This window comes from Elephas maximus, chromosome 15, assembly GCF_024166365.1.
Source record: "Elephas maximus indicus isolate mEleMax1 chromosome 15, mEleMax1 primary haplotype, whole genome shotgun sequence".
NCBI classification, from domain to species: Eukaryota; Metazoa; Chordata; class Mammalia; order Proboscidea; family Elephantidae; genus Elephas; species Elephas maximus.
In genome coordinates, this window is record NC_064833.1 from 73,472,775 (window position 1) to 73,492,854 (window position 20,080).

Sequence of the window (20,080 nt, forward strand, 5' to 3'; positions counted from 1 at the left end):
AAATTATAGACCTATATCCCTCATGAACATAGATGCAAAAATCCTCAACAAAATTCTAGCCAATAGAATCCAACAACACATCAAAAAAATAATTCACCATGATCAAGTGGGATTTATACCAGGTATGCAAGGCTGGTTTTAATATCAGAAAAACCATTAATGTAATTCATCACATAAATAAAACAAAAGATAAAAACCACATGATCTTATCAATTGATGCAGAAAAGGCATTTGACAAAGTCCAACACCCATTTATGATAAAAACTCTTACCAAAATAGGAATTGAAGGAAAATTCCTCAACATAATAAAGGGCATCTATGCAAAGCCAACAGCCAATATCACTCTAAATAGAACCTGAAAGCATTTCCCTTGAGAACGGGAACCAGACAAGGATGCCCTTTATCACCGCTCTTATTCAGCATCGTACTTGAAGTCCTAGCCAGGGCAATTAGGCTAGACAAAGAAATAAAGGGTATCCGGATTGGCAAGGAGGAAGTAAAGTTATCACTATTTGCAGATGACATGATCTTATACACAGAAAACCCTAAGGAATCCTCCAGAAAACTACTGAAACTAATAGAAGAGTTTGGAAGAGTCTCAGGTTATAAAATAAACATACAAAAATCACTTGGATTCCTCTACATCAACAAAAAGAACACCGAAGAGGAAATAACCAAATCAATACCATTCACAGTAGCCCCCAAGAAGATAAAATACTTAGGAATAAATCTTACCAAGGATGTAAAAGACCTATACAAAGAAAACTACAAAGCTCTACTACAAGAAATTCAAAAGGACATATTTAAGTGGAAAAACATACCTTGCTCATGGATAGGAAGACTTAACATAGTAAAAATGTCTATTCTACCAAAAGCCATCTAGACATATAACGCACTTCTGATCCAAATTCCAATGTCATATTTTAAGGGGATAGAGAAACAAATCACCAATTTCATATGGAAGGGAAAGAAGCCCCGGACAAGCAAAGCATTACTGAAAAAGAAGAAGAAAGTGGGAGGCCTCACTGTACCTGATTTCAGAACCTATTATACAGCCACAGTAGTCAAAACAGCCTGGTACTGGTACAACAGGCACATAGACCAATGGAACAGAATTGAGAACCCAGATATAAATCCATCCACATATGAGCAGCTGATATTTGACAAAGGACCAGTGTCAGTAAATTGGGGAAAAGATAGTCTTTTTAACAAATGGTGCTGGCATAACTGGATATCCATTTGCAAAAAAATGAAACAGGACCCATACCTCACACCATGCACAGAAACTAACTCCAAGTGGATCAAAGACCTAAACATAAAGACTAAAACGATAAAGATCATGGAAGAAAAAATAGGGACAACGTTAGGAGCCCTAATACAAGGCATAAACAGAATACAAAACATTACCAAAAATGATGAAGAGAAACCCGGTAACTGGGAGCTCCTAAAAATCAAACACCTATGCTCATCTAAAGACTTCACCAAAAGAGTAAAAAGACCACCTACAGACTGGGAAAGAATTTTCAGCTATGACATCTCAGACCAGCGCCTGATCTCTAAAATCTACATGACTCTGTCAAAACTCAACCACAAAAAAACAAACAACCCAATCAAGAAGTGGGCAAAGGATATGAACACACATTTCACTAAAGAAGATATTCAGGCAGCCAACAGATACATGAGAAAATGCTCTCGATCATTAGCCATTAGAGAAATGCAAATTAAAACTACGATGAGATTCCATCTCACTCCAACAAGGCTGGCATTAATCCAAAAAACACAAAATAATAAATGTTGGAGGGGCTGCGGAGAGATTGGAACTCTTATACACTGCTGGTGGGAATGTAAAATGGTACAACCACTTTGGAAATCTATCTGGCGTTATCTTAAACAGAAATAGAACTACCATACAACCCAGAAATCCCACTCCTCAGAATATACCCTAGAGATACAAGAGCCTTCACACAAACGGATATATGCACACCCATGTTTATTGCAGCTCTGTTTACAATAGCAAAAAGCTGGAAGCAACCAAGGTGTCCATCAACGGATGAATGGGTAAATAAATTGTGGTATATTCACACAATGGAATACTACGCATCGATAAAGAACAGTGACGAATCTCTGAAACATTTCATAACATGGAGGAACCTGGAAGGCATTATGCTGAGCGAAATCAGTCAGAGGCAAAAAGACAAATATTGTATAAGACCACTATTATAAGATCTTGAGAAATAGTAAAAACTGAGAAGAACACACACTTTTGTGGTTACAAAGGGGGGAAGGAGGGAGGGAGGGAGGGAGAGGTTTTTTTTATTGATTAATCAGTAGATAAGAACTGGTTTGGGTGAAGGGAAAGACAACACTCAATACATGGAAGGTCAGCTCAATTGGACTGGACCAAAAGCAAAGAAGTTTCCGGGATAAAATGAATGCTTCAAAGGTCAGCGGAGCAGGGGCGGGGGTCTGGGGAACATGGTTTGAGGGGACTTCTAAGTCAATTGTCAAAATAATTCTAGTATGAAAACATTCTGCATCCCACTTTGAAATATGGCGTCTGGGGTCTTAAATGCTAACAAGCGGCCATCTAAGATGCATCAATTGGTCTCAACCCACCTGGAGCAAAGGAAAAGGAAGAACACCAAGGTCACTCGACAACTAGGAGCCCAAGAGACAGAAAGGGCCACATGAACCAGAGACCTACATCATCCTGAGACCAGAAGAACTAGTTGGTGCCCAGCCACAATCGATGACTGCCCTGACGGGGAGCACAGCAGAGAACTCCTGAGGGAACAGGAGATCAATGAGATGCAGACTCCAAATTCTCATAAAAAGACCATACTTAATGGTCTAACCGAGACTAGAGGAATCCCGGCGGCCATGCTCCCCAGACCTTCTGTTGGCACAGGACAGGAACCATCCCCGAAGACAACTCATCAGACATGAAAGGGACTGGTCAGTGGGTGGGAGAGAGATGCTGATGAAGAGAGAACTAATTATATCAGGTCGATACTTGAGAGTGTGTTGGCAGCTCTTGTCTGGAGGGGGGATGGGAGGATAGAGAGAGAGGGAAGCTGGCAAAATTGTCACGAAAGGAGAGACTGAAAGGGCTGACTCAATAGGGGAAGAGCAGGTGGGAGTAGGGAGTAAGATGTATGTAAACATATATGTGACAGACTGATTGGATTTGTAAACGTTCACTTGAAGCTTAATAAAAGTTAATAAAAAAAAAAGTTATTGCAATTTTTAAGAAGTACACCCTGTGGATGATACAAAAAGTAACTTATCTCTTATGTGTTATAGGATGATGTCTTGCACTCTTCATCTGAAATATAGTTAGAACTTCACCACCATAGACATCACAGAATACAATACAGGAGAAACAAGACAAATCAAAATTTGGCTGAAACGTCATTCTAAGACATTTGTTGCATCAAATTGGACCTCTTTTCAGTTCAGATGGTATCGCTGGCAAAACCAACCTTAACAGATTAAAAAAAAGTCCTGTCTGCTCAGTGTGCTGCTTTCCTGTCTGACACTCTTGGAGACTGTGAAGCTGCCACTTAACACCTTGAGTTAGTTCTCATTCCTGAGTAAGTTGTCTCCGGCCTTCACCAGTTCTCTTCCTAAAGTTGTGAGGAACTGTTCAAAACTGCTCTAACGAAACCATAAAAATCATTAACTTCAGTCTTTGGCCCTTTATAACTTCTCAACCATTTTAGTTTATAATACTTATGAATAAGCATTTAAATGACCACATGTCACTAGTGATTAGAGGAAAAGTCAGCATCAGTTTGGTATCACTGAGTAGCAAGTCTTGTTGTGGATCTTCTTCCCAGTTTTGCATTAAGGCAGCAAAAAGAAAAAAAAAACATAAAAACAACAACAAAAATAGTAACATCTAGATTAACATGTCTAAGATGTTCCTGTGGAGCCTGGGTAGTGCAAGTGGTTTGTGGTGGGCTGCTAACTGAAAGGTAGGTGGTTTGAACCCACTCAGCTGCTCCACAGAAGAAAAGGCCTGGTGATGTTCTTCCATAAAGGTTACACCAAGAAAACCCTGTGGAGTATTTCTATTTTGTAACACACGGGGTTGTCATGAGTTGCAGGCCTACTCCATAGCAGCTAACAACAACAAAAACAAGACATTCCTTACATTAATCATTTTCAACTTTACTAAACAACTATATAGTATTTTCTAATAGGCCAGAGGCTGTTCTAAGCACTTTCATTCATCTTAATCATAATCCTATGAAGTAAGTACCATTATTATACTCGCTTTATAGATAAAGAAAACTGAGATACTGAAAGGATGTTAATTCAGGCTAATAAGTGAAAAGTCAATATTTGACCCCTAGCAATTTAGCTCAACCATTATACTATGCTGTCTCCTAGGTATTTTTCTGGGAAATGTGATACTTTAAATGAATTAGCACATTGGTCTCCTAGACTGTTGCAACAAAACACCACAGACTAGGTGACTTTAAATAATAGAAATGTATTGTTTCATGTTTCTGGAGGCTAGCAGTCTGAATTCAGGGTATTGGCAGGGCCATGTGCTCTCTGAGGGCTGTAGAGGAAGATCGTTTTTATCTCTCTCAGCCTCTGATACCCCAGGTGTTCCTTGGTGTGTAGGTGCATCATCACATGGCTGTTTTCTCTGTGTCTCTTCTCTTTTATAATGACACCACTCCAACAGGATTAGGACCCACCCTACTCCAGTATGCTCTCATGTTAACTGATAACAACTTTGAAGACCCTATTTCCAAACAAGGTCCTATCCACAAATACCAGGGGTCAGGGCTTCAATAATTCCTTCTGGGAGATATAATTCAACCCATACCAATCTGTTTCTCTAGAAAATGTATGGCAATAGAGCTTTGGAAGTACCTAGTTTTGATAAACTGATTTAAATTATAATTTTTGAATGAGCATTAATGTTATGATTCTAAAAGTGAAAATTTCCACAACGTGAAACTTTTATTCCTACTTTGAGTTATCCAGTGCCTTACATCTAAAGAGCGCGTGTTTTTTTTTTTTTTAAACTATCAGAACTGTTTTGAGGTTAGAAAAGGTTGTTGCGTGCCTTTGATTTCAATCTGACTTATAGTGACCCTACAGGACAGGGCAGAACTGCTTGATAGGGTTTGCGAGGCTGTAATCTTTACAGGAGCAAATTGACGGGTATTTTCTGCTGCACAGCTGCTAGTGATCTGAACCACCAACCTTTCAGTTAGCAGCCAAGTGCTTAACCATTGCACCACCAGGGGTCCTTTTAGAAAAGGTAGACTGTCATGACTATTTCATTTCTTATTTGGTCACATATACAGATCCTATTTGGGGGAAAAAAATTAAAAAGTAGAAAACATAAAGTTCCATTTTAGAGGAGACCGTATCATTGCTTTAGTTTTGTTTTAGGTCCATGCAAAAATTGTCTAACTTCATGTGGTTATGGTTCTCTCTAATTCTAAGACTACATTTAAAAAAAAAAAAAGCAGAAGAGACTTTGCTCTGCAGTTGTCCAAGCTTTAGCAAAAAATGTTAAATATATTAAAAATGTAAACAGGATGGTTTATTTGAGTTTTAGTGTATACTAAATAAAAGAAAATGTTTGCTAGCTCAGTTGTAACTTCAGTGCTCCTAACATTTATAAATACTGTTCTTTATTGTTTACTGATTCTGCTAACTGGAAGAAAGATCATGAAAGTGAAGTAAGAGCAAAAGTGAGAAGAAACCGAAAGCCTGTCTGTCATCCTATGGCTCTCATTGTGAAAAAGTGCTCAACAGAGCAAAGTATGAATACATATGTCTTAGGGGCCAAATGGATTAACGTCTGCAGAGGGAAACAACTACTAATAGGGTCACTAATTAAGGCCATATTTATAGTGATACTTTATGGTTTAAGAAAGAGCTAAAATCTAAATATCAACCAATATTAGATGGAAATATGCTGTGAGGCTGAAGCTCTAAGGAAAGCAAGGCTTACTTCAGGCAGTTCACACGTACTCATAAAATTCAAACCAAATGTCAGTAATGAATCTCATAAAATGGAGAGATTTTATATCCCCAGTAAATTAAAAAATATACATATATATGCTTCAAGTAGATAAATTAACAAAACTCATACAGTTACTAAGAGAGGTTCCCTCTTTACCTATATTAGATAAAATTTTGGAATTTTGCATGATTTTTCTAGAAATATGGGGAAAGACAGTTTAGGTCAGTGCTTCTCATACTTTAAGGAGCTTATGAATCACATGAGGATATTGTTAAAAATCACATTCTGATTCTTTGGTTCTGGGGTGAGGCCCGAGACTGCATTCTTAACAAGCCCCCAGGCAACGCCAATGCTACTGGTCTGAGGACCACACTGAGCAACAAAGCCCTTCAAGCACCTGGGAACATCTTCTTGCTCCATTAAACATTTACGACTGTGTACAACATGAACATTTAGATGGCACATCCCATAATGACAGAGAGAGTAGGAATCATTTTTCTTTGATACGAAATGTAAATTAGAACAAGACTTATTCTAAAAGTTCTATAGTCTGCATGCAGCTCTTTTTCTGTATCAGCACCTCAGTGCTCCCCTTCCTCCAGTGTTAGACCTATGCAGGACACATTACAAGGGTGCATCAGGTAACCTTTGGTGCAGGTGGCCCTCCATCTCCAGTGCCACCACTACTTGGGAATGCTGAGCCAAGAACTTGGGAAACCACCAAATCCTAAAGGGAGAATTTACACCTCAGAAACAGTGTACATCTTGGAAATAGTGTCTTGCTTTCCTTGGATGGGAAACCCTGGTGGCATAGTGGTTAAGTGCTACGGCTGCTCACCAAAGTGTCGGCAGTTCGAATCCGCCAGGCGCTCCTTGGAAACTCTATGGGGCAGTTCTACTCTGTCCTATAGGGTCGCTATGAGTCGGAATCGACTCGACGGCACTGGGTTTGGTTTGGTTCCTTGGATGGCACTTCTTTAATTCTAGCATTCTAGTGACTTTCTGCATCAAATTCATAAATTGAAATTTAGGGTTGGTGCTCTAACCCTCTAACTTTTGTTCCTTATTTTTTGACTTTCCTAACCTGAACTCAGAGCATGGACCTAATTATTTCCTTTCTCTCCTTTTGTCACCCCTTCTCCACGTGCCTTTGCCAAGGCTTCAACCACCTCCAAAGAGGCATGTAAACCAGAGGTGTTAGAGACTTGAAGGGACATTAAGTACTCTGATTTTCCCCTCCAAGAGACATTTGAAAGCAAATGCAAGTTTAAGTACCAGTTCACTGCTCTGAAAAAGGTATCGATTATATAGTACATTAATCATGTTTTATTGGCACATCCATGTTCCTGCTATATTTTCTGCCCCTGGAGGTTTGTTAGCAGGCATTTGAGCCACGTTAGTACATTCTGGCGTGGTGGGGGATAGTGGTGCAACTGCCTGAAAAACGAGGAACTTGGTCTGCGCCACATTGGAGGGGGAGAGCCAGCTGTACGAGAGATTGCTCCTGGTGGGGTGACTGTGTCTCTTTTGGCTTCTATACAGTAAAATAAGGCTTGCAAGTATATTTACTGTTTCCTTTTTGTTACTGGTAAGGTATGGTTACCCGCATTTGGAAATATTCAAGTATATGAGTTATTTCGGGGGTGAAAACAGTTTGCGATGCACTTCCTGAGCCACGGGACTGATATGTACATGTACCACTTGTGTGACGTACTTCATGGAAAACAGGATTGATATGGCCTGCTTGCAATTGGCACTCCATTTTTTCAAATAATAAAAAACTACCAACAAACAATGATTCAGCATCTGTTCCATTAGTGAAAAAACATGGCATCACCAAAAACTTGCCCCTCAAAATTCAGCCTTTAAAGGGTTGAGCAGGCCACCCATAATGTTTTTTTTTTTAATGGATTCAAGCATGCAAAAATGAAATATTTAGAGAAACAGATTCCGCCCTGCTGAGAAGTAATATGTAAACCAAATATTTAACACAGTTGTGACATCCTCACCGAACTGATTCCCCAATTGCCTTCACCTGCAGCAGATCTAGATGGCTCATTTAGTGACCGCTGTGGTTTCACTTTAGACCACATTTTATGGACTCCATCTACTACTTATCTAAGAAGCCCCAAATGCAGCCTGCAGACAGTCCAAAAACACACCCTATGACACAGAGCATCCTTGCATATCTCAAAATAAGTCTAGGAGTCTAAAAGTTTTTTTTTTTTTTTTTTAACAATAACCTACAAATCATTTTAATTGCCAGGATAGCACTTTATATAATGGCTGCATAAATAACATCCTTCTATAAGCATTTGTCACATGAATGGGTGTCATTCTAGTATAAATTGTTCATTTCATAAGGGCAGTGGTCATATCTCTTTTGTGTGTGTGTGTTAAAAATAAAGCATATGTCCATTATTGATGAGGATATCAACAAGTGTTTGTGAATGAATATTCACAAGGACTAGAACTAGGTTAATACAGTTTTACCTTCATTTTCATGACGACTGAATTGATACATGGTATCTCTGTATCAATAAGGAAAAGAACTCTTTGGTAATGCATTATTTATTATATTGTATGGGCACAGCCAGTGAACATATATAGATTGGAAACCCTGCAGGCAGATGGAGAAAGCCCAGGTAAGTGTTTCATCCTTTGTAACAGACTATATTACTAGGCCAACTTGAAACTCACTTCTTCCATGTAGTTTTTCAATGACTGTCCCCCACTGGAAGCTTCTCCCTAGAGACAAAGAGGAAGAGAGGAAAAGTCAGGAGGAGGAGAGGATAAGAATGAAAGAAAGCAGAGTCACGGATAGTAGACTATTCCCATACCCTCCCACTTGATACTTGTGAGTTTATCAGTTTGGCAACTCCTTACTCTTTGGAGGAAATATTAATGCTTTCAAGGCAACAATTTATCTTTTAAGTGGATTTAGTTCATATAAATGAATAACCACCTAGAGTAACTAACTAAATCTTAGGACAGAATGCTATATGAATTGTATAACATTTTCCGTTATTAATTTTATAAATATGTTTCTAAGTCAGATTAGAAAAAAATAGGGACGAATTTTGTGTTGTATAAATTTCTGTGAATCTAAGATACGCACTTCAAATATTTTGTGGAAAGATAACAGGTCACTAACTTGCCCTTTTCTAAATATTTATATCCAGTCTAGTTCACCTTACTTGTATGTAATAAAAAATTCTTCATTATTTGTGCCTTTTACCAGTACTTCATTGAGTGCTATTAATCACTGAAATTTAAATCGAAATAAACATCAAATTAAACATAGGTCCTAAACTCATATAAATGAATGTTTGTCAACATTGTCAAACAACTTGTTAGTGAAGACAAGTTATATTTTCACACTACATTTTACCCTACATTTGGAAATAAATTCTGAGATATCATGAAATGGTACCTGTTTTAAAAGTTAAAACAAATTCTAGGAAACCATAATGGGTTTTGAAAAGTAACCAAGTAAATGTAAATTTAGCTTACACATGTTTCTATAAAGTTCTTTTGTTTTTTAAATTGTCAAGGACCATCACTTATATTGGAAAGACTGGTGGTGTAGTGGTTAGGAGCTAAGGCTGCTAACCAAAAGCTCTGCAGTTCAAATCCACCAGGCATTCCTTGGAAACTACATGGGGCAGTTCTACTCTGTCCTATAGGGTGGTTTGACTCCATGGCAACGGGTATGGTTTATTACTTAAATTGTCTTACTTTATTGGTTTTTCACTACAACCTGAGTGTAAGACATCCTCAGGCCAATGTGATAGATAAGGAAGTTGGAGTAAGGAGTGGCTGAGTTAAAGGCTTCACGTCAAGGAGGTAGGCAAGCACTGCTGGAACTGGATTCCGGTTTTATAAAAAAAAAAAAAAAAATTTTTTTTTTTATCTCTTTGAAATGAAAATTTAAAAATCATGAAACACCAAATTCACTTTAAAGAATGTTATGTACACGCCAAGGCATTTTGAAGAAAGAAAAAAATTAAACTAGGAATAAAATGCTGCTATTTTTGGTGGCATCAGTGGTTAAGTGTTGGGCTGTTAACCAAGAGGTCGGCTGTTCAAAGCCATCAGCCGCTCCTTGGAAACCCTATGGGGTGGTTCTACTCTGTCCTATAGGGTCACTACGAGTCGGAATTGACCCCGCGGTGATTTAGGAAATAATATTGGAATCTTTATTCCCTTTCCTTGAGCATAGGGAATGTGACCCAGCTGGAGCTGGGCTCACAAGAACTCACAAGGACACATCAACTGGGCTCTGAGGTATAAAGACAGTAATAGCTAGGATAATCTTGGAAAATATCTTTTAGGGAATCTTTCACATAAGCAGTCAAACAGAACAGGAGAGACTTTCCACTCTTATCGTCTTCTGTTAGCATTTAACGAATGGAAAATTTGTTGGACCAATGAAGACCCTCCTAACTGTCCTTACTGAAACCTGTACCAGTGATTATTAAGAAAGACAATTCGAAATGTAGGATCACAGTTTCTAACCAATCTGTGAAAAGATGAGGCTTTCAATGGCTTTGCCCATTTGTAACATTAATATGTACTGATGGTTCTATAACGTTCCTCGGACATGGGCAGACATGGCTGTGGCAGCATGTTTGTCTGTTTTCCCCTTCTTGGCTATTCTGTAATATTCCTTGGACTCAGACAGACACCGCTGTGGCAGCCTGTGTATTCGTTTTCTCACTTTTGTTTATTCTGTAGTATTTCCTTGGACTTGGGCAGACATGGCTCTGGCAGTATGCTTGTCTGCTTCCCACTTTCGCCTTTTTGAATATATGCCGAATACAACTTTCTTTTTGTTTTACTAAAGCTTGTGATGTTTTTACCCTACAACAACAACAGGTTTTTTTTTTTTTTTGGATCCCTGAAAACTTTTAAATTATAGGTCAAACCACAAAGATGGTAACATTTCCTCCCAAGTCAGGATTTCTACTAGTGAAAAAATAGTATGTCGTGGTTTAAATATTTCCAAGCTTATGGGATTTTCAACAGATAAATTATTGATTTACTTAAATTATTGAATTATTTGGGAAACTCCAATCCATATAAATCCCCCAGACTATGAGGAATTTAGCTCAAAGCACACAGAGTGAGCTGCAAGCTTACTTCAGGTAAACTGTGTTTTGATTTTTTTTTTAAGGGAACTTGTTACATTCTCTCTCTTCTTCTGTACAGTGGGTTCAGAAGAAGTGCTATGAGCTCTTCCAGTTTGGTTCGTTGGTGGAATGCTAGTAATCCCTTCCTCTCTGCTAGGTTTTTGGGGGTAAGAGAACAAAGTGGTAAACTGCTCGCAGCTATAGGTCTACTTTTTTAGCTGCCAGCCACTGAGGACTGCCTGGCTGGGCTCCGAGCATCTGAGATCTAACAGTGGGGATGTTGGAGATCAGTCCCCAGCATTCGATGAAGAGCCTGATTTCCTCTCCTTGGAGCTGGACTGCAATGGTGTTCCCAACTTAGCTGGACACTCACGGTCTTATGCTAAGGCCTGGTGATGACTGAATGTTTTCTTGACGATCCAGACCCAGACCAGACCCGTTGCCACCAAGTTGATTCCAACTCATAGTAACCCTATAATTGGATGTAACTAAAGTACTGTGTGTAACTGCTGCCTTCTTGACACAGTGCTGCTTCTTTCCACAGTGCCAGGTCTTTTTTAACATCTACCCATAAAAAAGGCAAAACCCACACATCATTTTGTTCAAAGGCCACACAGACTGGAGTTTGGCTGCAACTGACATTCATAAATCACTGACATGGTTGACACCAATGAATGAGGAGCATGAAGTAAAAAGATTCAAGAAGGAAAATACAGAAGAAATAAACACTTTGCAGAAAGGATTACAAACAAGGCACAGGGCCAAGTGGACAAAGCAAAAAACAAAACATCAGGCTCTTTGATTTTAGGGTTGAGAAGGGACAGCCTCAATCAAGAGCCTTGATTCAATATGTCTGTCTCGGGCTCCCCATTTCCAACATGGGACTACTGAGATGCTAACCTCCCTCTTTTCCCCACTGGTGGTGTTAAAATAAAATCACTTTCAAAGCACTGAGCTATTAATTTCTTTTTTTATTGTGCTATAAGTGAAAGTTTACAGTTCAAGTTAGTTTCTCATACAAAGATTTATGCACACATTGTTACGTGACCCTAGTTGCTCTTCCTATAATGTGACAGCACACTCCTCCTTTTCACCCCAAATTTCCTGTGTCCATTCAACCAGCTCCTGTCCCTTTCTGCCTTCTCATCTCGCCTCTGGATAGGAGCTGCCCATTTAGTCTCGTGTATCTACTTAAGCTAAGAAGCACACTCTTCATGAGTATCATTTTATGTCTTATAGTCCAGTCTAATCTTAGTCTGAAAAGTTGGCTCTAGGAATGGTTTTAGTTTTGGGCTAACAGAGAGCCCAGCAGCCATGTCTTCCAGGGTCTCTCCAGTCTCAGTCAGACCATCAAGTCTGGTTTTCTTACTAGAATTTGAGTTCGGTACTCCACTTTTCTCCTGCTCTGTCAGGGACTCTTTGTTGTGCTTCCTGTCAGGGGGCTGTTTGTGGTAGCCGGCCACCATCTAGTTCTTCTGGTCTCAGGCTGATAGAGTCTCTGGTTTATGTGGCCCTTTCTGTCTCTTGGGGTAATATTTTCCCTTGTCTCTTTGGTGTTTTTCATTCTCCTTTGCTCCAGGTGGGTTGGGACCAATTGATGCATCTTAGATGGCTGCTCACTACCTTTTAAGACCCCAGTCAGCACCCACCAAAATGGGATGCAGAACATTTTCTCAATAAACTTTTTTATGCCAATTGACCTAGATGTCCCCTGAAACCATGGTCCCCAGATCCCCGCCCCTGTTACTCTGTCCCTCGAAGTGTTTGGTTGTATTCAGGAAACTTCTTAGCTTTTGGTTTAGTCCAGTGGTGCTGATTTCCCCTGTATTGTGTGTTGTCCTTCCCTTCACCTAATTCTTATCTACTATTTAGTTAGTGAATACCCCTCCACCTCCCTCCCCAACCTTGTAACCATCAAAGAATGTTTTCTTCTGTGTTTAAACCTTTTCTTGAGTCCTTATAACAGTGATCTCAAACAATATTTGTCCTTTTGCAACTGACTAATTTCACCCAGCATAATGCCTTCCTAATTAATCCATGTTATGTTTCGAAGATTCATCATTGTTCCTTATCATTGCATACTATTTCACTGTGTGATTATACCATAATTTGTTTATCCATTTGTCCATTGATGGGCACCTTGGTTGCTTCTATCCTTTTGCTATTGTAAACAGTGCTCCAGCGAACATGGGTGTGCACATATCTATTCATGTGGCGGCTCTTATTTCTCTAGGATATATTCAAAGGTGTAGGACTGCTGGATCATATGGTGCTTCTATTTCTAGCTTTTTAAGGAAGTGCCAAATCTATTTCCAAAGTGGCCATACCATTCTACATTCCCACCAGCACTGTGTAAGTGTTCCAGTCTCTCCACAACCTCTCCAACATTTATTATTTTGTGTTTTTTGGATTCATGCCAGCCTTGTTGGTGTAAGATGGTATCTCATTGTAGTTTTGATTTGCATTTCTCTAATGGCTGATGATCGTGAGCATTTCCTCATGTATCTGTTATCTGGCTGAATGTCTTCTTTGGTGAAATCCCTGTTCACATCCTTTGCCCCTTTTTTAATTGGGTTATTTGTCTTTTTGTTTTTGAACTTTTGCAATATCTTATAGATTTTAGAGTTTGGATGCCGATCAGATTTGTCGTAGCCAAAAATTTTTCCCCAGTCTGTAGGCTGTCTTTTTACTCTTTGGCGAAATCTTTTGATGAGTGTGTTTGATTTTTAGGAGCTCCAGTTATCTAGTTTCTCTTCTGGTGTTTGTGCATTGTTAGTAATATTTTGTATACTGTTTATGCCATGTATTAGGGGTCTTAGCATTGTTCTTGTTTTTTCTTCCATGATCTTTATCATTTTAGATTTTATATTTAGGTCTTTGATCCATTTTGAGTTAGTTTTTGTGCACGGTGTGAGGTACGGGTCTTGTTTCATGTTTTTGCAGATGGAGATCCAGTTATGCCAGCACCATTTGTTAAAGAGACTGTCTTTTCCCCATTTAACTGACTGTGGGCCTTTGTCAAATATCAGCTGCTCATAGGTGGATGAATTTAAGTCTGGATTCACAATTGTATCGTTTGTTTCTTAATTTTAAGCAGTTGGCATTTTAAATATCAAGTCATTCTAACAACGTAACAACATTTTGGTAGTTACCTGGAAATGAATCAAAAATGCCAAAATGCAACTTCCCCTGAAAAACAAAGACAGGAAAGGGGATACAAGAGAGGCAGGCGGGGGCACGTGAAGGAGGGAAAGGGCAGAGCACATGGAAACTGTGTCTTTAAAAAAAAAAGAAAGAAAATGTACTTCCTGAAATGTGGTTTCACTTATCATGAATTTTTAATACAACCAAAGTTGAGATAAAGATGATTTATACGTCATTTGGAAAATATATTACAATCTCAGAAAAGGAAAAGAAAAAGGCTCATGTGATTATTGCTTAACACATAACACAGGATCATGGCTCTTGAGATGGAGGCTCTTGTCCACCCCGTAGTTGTTTCACAGGTAAGGAAACATCCTCAGTGAGACAGAATCCCCTAGAGACAGAGACAGGAGTAGACCCAAACTCTCCTGAATCCACTGGTATTTTTCACTATATCATGCAACCTATCTTGTTTCAATCAATGAGTATTATTTTTTACTAATATCTAACAAATTCTTGGAGTCCATGGATGGTGCAAATGGCCAACACACTTAGCTGCTAACCACAAGGCAGGAGGTTCGCGTCTACCCAGAGGTGCCTGGGATGAAAGGCCTGGGAATCTACTGCTGAAACACCATCCACTGAAAACCCTACGGAGCACAGTTCTGCGCTGACACACATGGAGTTGTTATGTGTCAGACTCAAGGAAGACTGGTGGTTTAATTATTCTTAGGCAAATGCATACAGACTCGCACTTGTGAACATGCATTTATTTGCAAATATCATCTGTCTACGATCTCTGGTGCTAATTTCCTTCAAAGAAAATACCTTCAGAATCCTACTTCCGGAATAGTCTTTCTCTCCATCTTTGTCACATGAAATGAAAGAGTAATCCCAACACACAGAGTAGCCTCTTAAGAAATGCCTCAGTATTTGGAATCCATAAAAGGATGGAAGAGACATATGAACAGCCCCAGCATTTCTGAATCTAAGAGCGCCATATAACTTCGCCCATTATTTATTCCACAAGTATTTATTAAACACCTATTGTGTGCCAAATACATTGCTAGGTATTCGGACACGGAGGTGAACAAGAATTAACCCCTGCCATACAATGTTTACCTTAATAAAATAGTCTAAGAAGTGATTAGATTACAGAGCAAAAGTTGTTTTATATAGGTAAGTCCAAAGTACTATGGCAAAAAAGAGGGACAGAAAACACCTAATTTTCTCATTCATTTAAGAAGAATGTATTGACAACTTCCATGTGCTGAGAACTGTTGTAGGTTTGTAGACACTGGGTATGTGTGATGAAGAAGACAATGTGGAGGAAGTAAGGCTTGAGAAAATTACTTTTAAGTTTACCCTAAAGGCTTAGTCAATTAACTAGATAAAGGAGCTAAATAAAGAGGAGGACTCATACCAGGCAGAAGGAAAAACTTTTGCAAGGGCCCAGACACAACATAGCAAATATAGGAAAGCATAAGTATTACAGTGAAGAGCACCAATTATACCGTGCACTGAATGTGTACTGTTATTGCCAGATATGGGGGATTTCAGCATCACGTGGCATTTTCTAACTTTTATTGTATAATTTACTGTAAAAGAGCTCCTGACATAAGTAGACACTGTGTTTTCTAATTGCATTATAAAACAAGATTACTGACATTATGGCAGATGACGGAGAGCCTGAAGTTCAGCTTCCCAAATTCTGACAAACTCTATAGGCACATGTCCAAGATTACAGGCAGTGATCTATTTCCAATGAGTTGAAAACTATATGCAGTATTTTAGGAACTTGAAAATTCTGCGGTAGCTCAGAAATTTTTCAAAGCATAGGTATAGTCAATGAGTTAATAGTTTTGTTTGTTTTCAAACATGCATATATGAACAGATGTTGTTTTTTTTTTCATTACCCCCCGTGTATTTTCAGATAAAGATAAAATATTTTCTGAAAATGTGCCCGCAATTTTATGAGGAAACAGACCACCAGAGCAGGACATCTTTCTCTGAAAATGACACCTTTATTCAGTAGAGAAGACGCTTGACTGCTTTAGCGTTGCTATGGGCCAAATAAATGACAGCGGCATCTTATGTAAAATGTTACGGTTCACTTGCCTTTAACGTTCACTGCTGCCGTACTTTGGGTCTGTATCAGGAATCAGCAACATAAAGCTTTATAAGAAGCAAATGTTACTCCAAAGGGACAGATAGTCAAAGAATCCCATAGTTCATTGTAGTTCATCTTATTTGGATCTATACCTATCTCCAGATAAACAAGAAAATAAAGGTAGCTTTGAAATGGAAGACTTTTTTTTTTTTTTTAATGTGATTTTATCACACAAATTGGAACGTAGCCAAGACAGAAAAACTCACACTTCAACTTTAAAAGAAAGAGAAAAGCAAGAATATGTCTTAGCTAAATGTTTCATTGTAGGATTAGTTAAGACGAATAATTAGTCAAAATAAGTTCCGAGTATGTTCACAGTATTGGGAACACAGTACAATATTCATTTTCACTTTATATCTTATATGCAAATTGGGTTTGTCTTTTTTTTTTTAAAAAAAAAAGTGTTGTTTTCTTCACAAAAGCTGTTTTTGATGATAAATAAGAATTCCTCTGCAAAAAAAAAGGGGGGCAGGTGGTGGTGGTGGGGGGGACAGATAATAATCCATGAGCACTAAACAAACAAAATAAAAATAATTTACATTATTTCTCCAATTTCTTCATGTTAGGTTAAGTATGTCTTTTAGTGGTATCACCCTGGCTTAGAGATTTATCTTGAAAAAACAAAAAAGAACAGGAGTAATTATGAGATGAATGAATGTTACCAAGAATGTTAAACTGTATATTTTAAATGATTCAAGACATTGCAGTGTTGTTTCTTATTTTCTGAAAAGTAATCATTCAGTTTCAAAAAAAAAAAAGGCAGGGAGCAGTAGAAATAATGACAAACCCAGTAGCAGTGAGCGCCTCTTGTCTTTAGATTGTGGCTTTGAAACACCATTTCTCATCAAAAGAAACAAAGGCTTTTAATAAAATGCCTGATTCCACATCTGGTGCAGGACATGTACAATATGAGCCTGAGACATCTTGTGCTAACCGATAGCAGGAAAGCTATCAAAGACTACCAAGGTCAAGGCAAAAGGACTCAGAACCAACTCGAAGAAGCTCTCCCTGGCCAAAGGTAGGACAACTTGAACTTCAGTAATGATAATAATTGCCATGGTTTGAAACCTATCAAATAAGTTTAAATAAATAATTCGTTAGCTTCAGAGAGGGAATCTAGTCATTAGCTTGAAAGCTGCTAAAAAGAATGAAATCAATAATACCGTTCTCTTCCCTATGAGAACTGTATTATTGGCTAACCAAATAGTAAATGAGAAGTGTTGCTTCACAAAGGTATGCCAACTAAAAATATAAAAGAAATGAAGAAATAGAATACCACCATTTCATAACCTCGAATGAATAAACAGATGCTTGCATTAAGCGTCAAAGGGTACTAAGATGATAAAATAAATGACCAGGTATTTTCTGTCTCCTATAGTCTTGCTCAGAGCCCTGGTGGTGCAGTGGTTAAGTGTTATGGCTGTTAGCCAAAAGGTTAGCAGTTTGAATCCACCAGTTGCTCCTTGGAAATCCTACGGGGCAGTTCTACTCTGCCCTATAGAGCCTGGTTTTACAGTCTTGCTCATGATGACCCCATGTGTGCAGAGTAGAACTGTCCCATAGGGTTTTCAAGGCTGTAACCCTTCGGAAACAGATCACCAGGCCTATTTTCCAAGGCATCTCCGGGTAGGTTCAAACCACCAACCTTTTGGCTAATAGTCCAGCCCTTAACCATGTGCACCACCCAGGGACTTGTAAGTCAGAATGGACTAGAAGGCAATTAACATCAATAACAAAATGGTGCTGTGAAAGAAGAGCTTTATCCAGTTTCTGGATCCAGCTGCCAATTTTCAGGAAACTGAAGAACATGTTGAAACTACAGCAAAAGTACAAAGTTAGCAAAGTGCAGACGGTGGGAAAACTACAGGTCAAAGGCCCCGGGTTCTTCAACAGGTAAGTAGTAAGAAAATGCAAGAAACGGAAGAAAGAGCCTATAGATTAATAGAGATTTAAAGACATATTTGATTTTTAAAAGTGGGCAAGATAAACTATAATATCTGGGGATGCGTATTTAGATGATATGACTATATTTAAAATGCAAGAAAATAATTACTATTAAAGACAGGTTAGTTGTTATTTATGGGGAGACACAGAGGTTGTGGGCCTGGCTGGTGTTTTCTTCCTAACAATGTACTCACTCAGTTGATTTGGGTGTTTTTCTACACTTATGTTTTACTTCACAGTAAAATGATATTTTAAAATAAACAGATAACCATTTCCAATAATAGATGATATTTTTGCAGACATAATTTTAAGGTTTAAGTAAAACGTGAGGTACTAGGTAAGTAAAACTTAAAATTCAAGTGAAGTGTTTTGATGCTCTATTTATTGTTGGCTGCATCTTCCTTGTCACTCACCTAACCTCTCATTGATCCAAATCTTTTGATCTAGGTAAAATCATAATTATTGGTTGTATATGCAGAGAGGTAGTTAAGGAACACTTTTATTGTTCTGATTTGATCTTAAACTAATCTAATTATAACACTGACCTCATAAAAATCAGCTGGCAGCTTTGATTTTTACCTTTTGAAATAATTAAGCCTTTAAATTCTCTTCCATTAAGCTTTAAAAAAAAATCAATAGATGTCACTTTGGAATCTGTAAAGTACCTGCATAAATTCTCCAAGGTCAGGGAAACATGAATGCAAGCCACATAATTTAAACCAAACATACCATGTATTCTTTTGAAATTAGATTAACCTGCGTCTTTGCAAAATGACTAAATGGCTAAGGTGACCAACTTCCTGAACTGGGTCTCCAATGGGAGCATGCAGGAAAACTGATACCAAGAGCCTATGAAATACCAGGAGTTTTTGTCTCTCGTATTCTTAGCCCATGTTTCCTTAATTTTAAAAAATGATTTATTTCTCAGATAAGTAATATTACTGGGCATTTCCCTACATTTAGGGAAACATATTTCTCTAACAGATGCATGGGCACAAATAATTTTGTGTGTCTTTCAACATATGTCTCTGATTTTTTTCCAGCAACCATTCATTCAACAACAAAAAAGACCCGTTTCTCATTCCGGACACCTTTTGTTATTTAACACACATTAAAAGACTATAGAATAATTTAAACTTTGTATGAAAAATTCTTCTTTGCTGACATGTAAGTCTGAACAAAGGCATTCAGGCAATATAATAAAGAAGGACACAAATTCAAAAGTACATTTTTAATCCATAACACATTGATTTGTGGGAGGGCAATTTTTAAAAAATTAATTGATTCCATAAATGGTCCAGAGAGGACATTATGAGCAGAATTAAAGTTCAAACCAAATAAACAAAGTGCATGAGTTAATATTATCTAACCTGCCACAAACTTGGCAGCTGACACTATAAGCGGTGTCACCAGGGAAGCTGTGACTTGCTTGGGGAAAATGTGGAAAAGCATACTGTATTTTTACACAAATAATGCATGCCTCCATGTTTGTTTGCCAACTGTGCCCTCCCCTACGAGGTATTTTTGCACGCTCCCTAAGCCACTATGCTAATTTTTTTACAACAACATGTAAAAAAATGTTGGCATAGTGGCACTTACGAAAATATCTCATGAGCAGAGAGTGCAGTTGGCAAAGAAACACAGAAGGTGCACGTTATTTATGTAAAAATACAGTAATCAATTGTTGAACAA

The 20,080-nt window shown here is 38.2% G+C and overlaps 1 protein-coding gene across 1 annotated transcript in view; it reads right to left on the bottom strand.

Annotated features, from left to right (window-relative positions):
* Positions 1-20,080, bottom strand: part of C15H8orf34 (chromosome 15 C8orf34 homolog) — a 520,738-nt gene that overhangs the window by 48,742 nt on the left and 451,916 nt on the right. Inside the window, 1 exon segment of the mRNA XM_049853855.1 lies at positions 8,699-8,746. Coding sequence (XP_049709812.1) covers positions 8,699-8,746 — 48 coding nt within the window.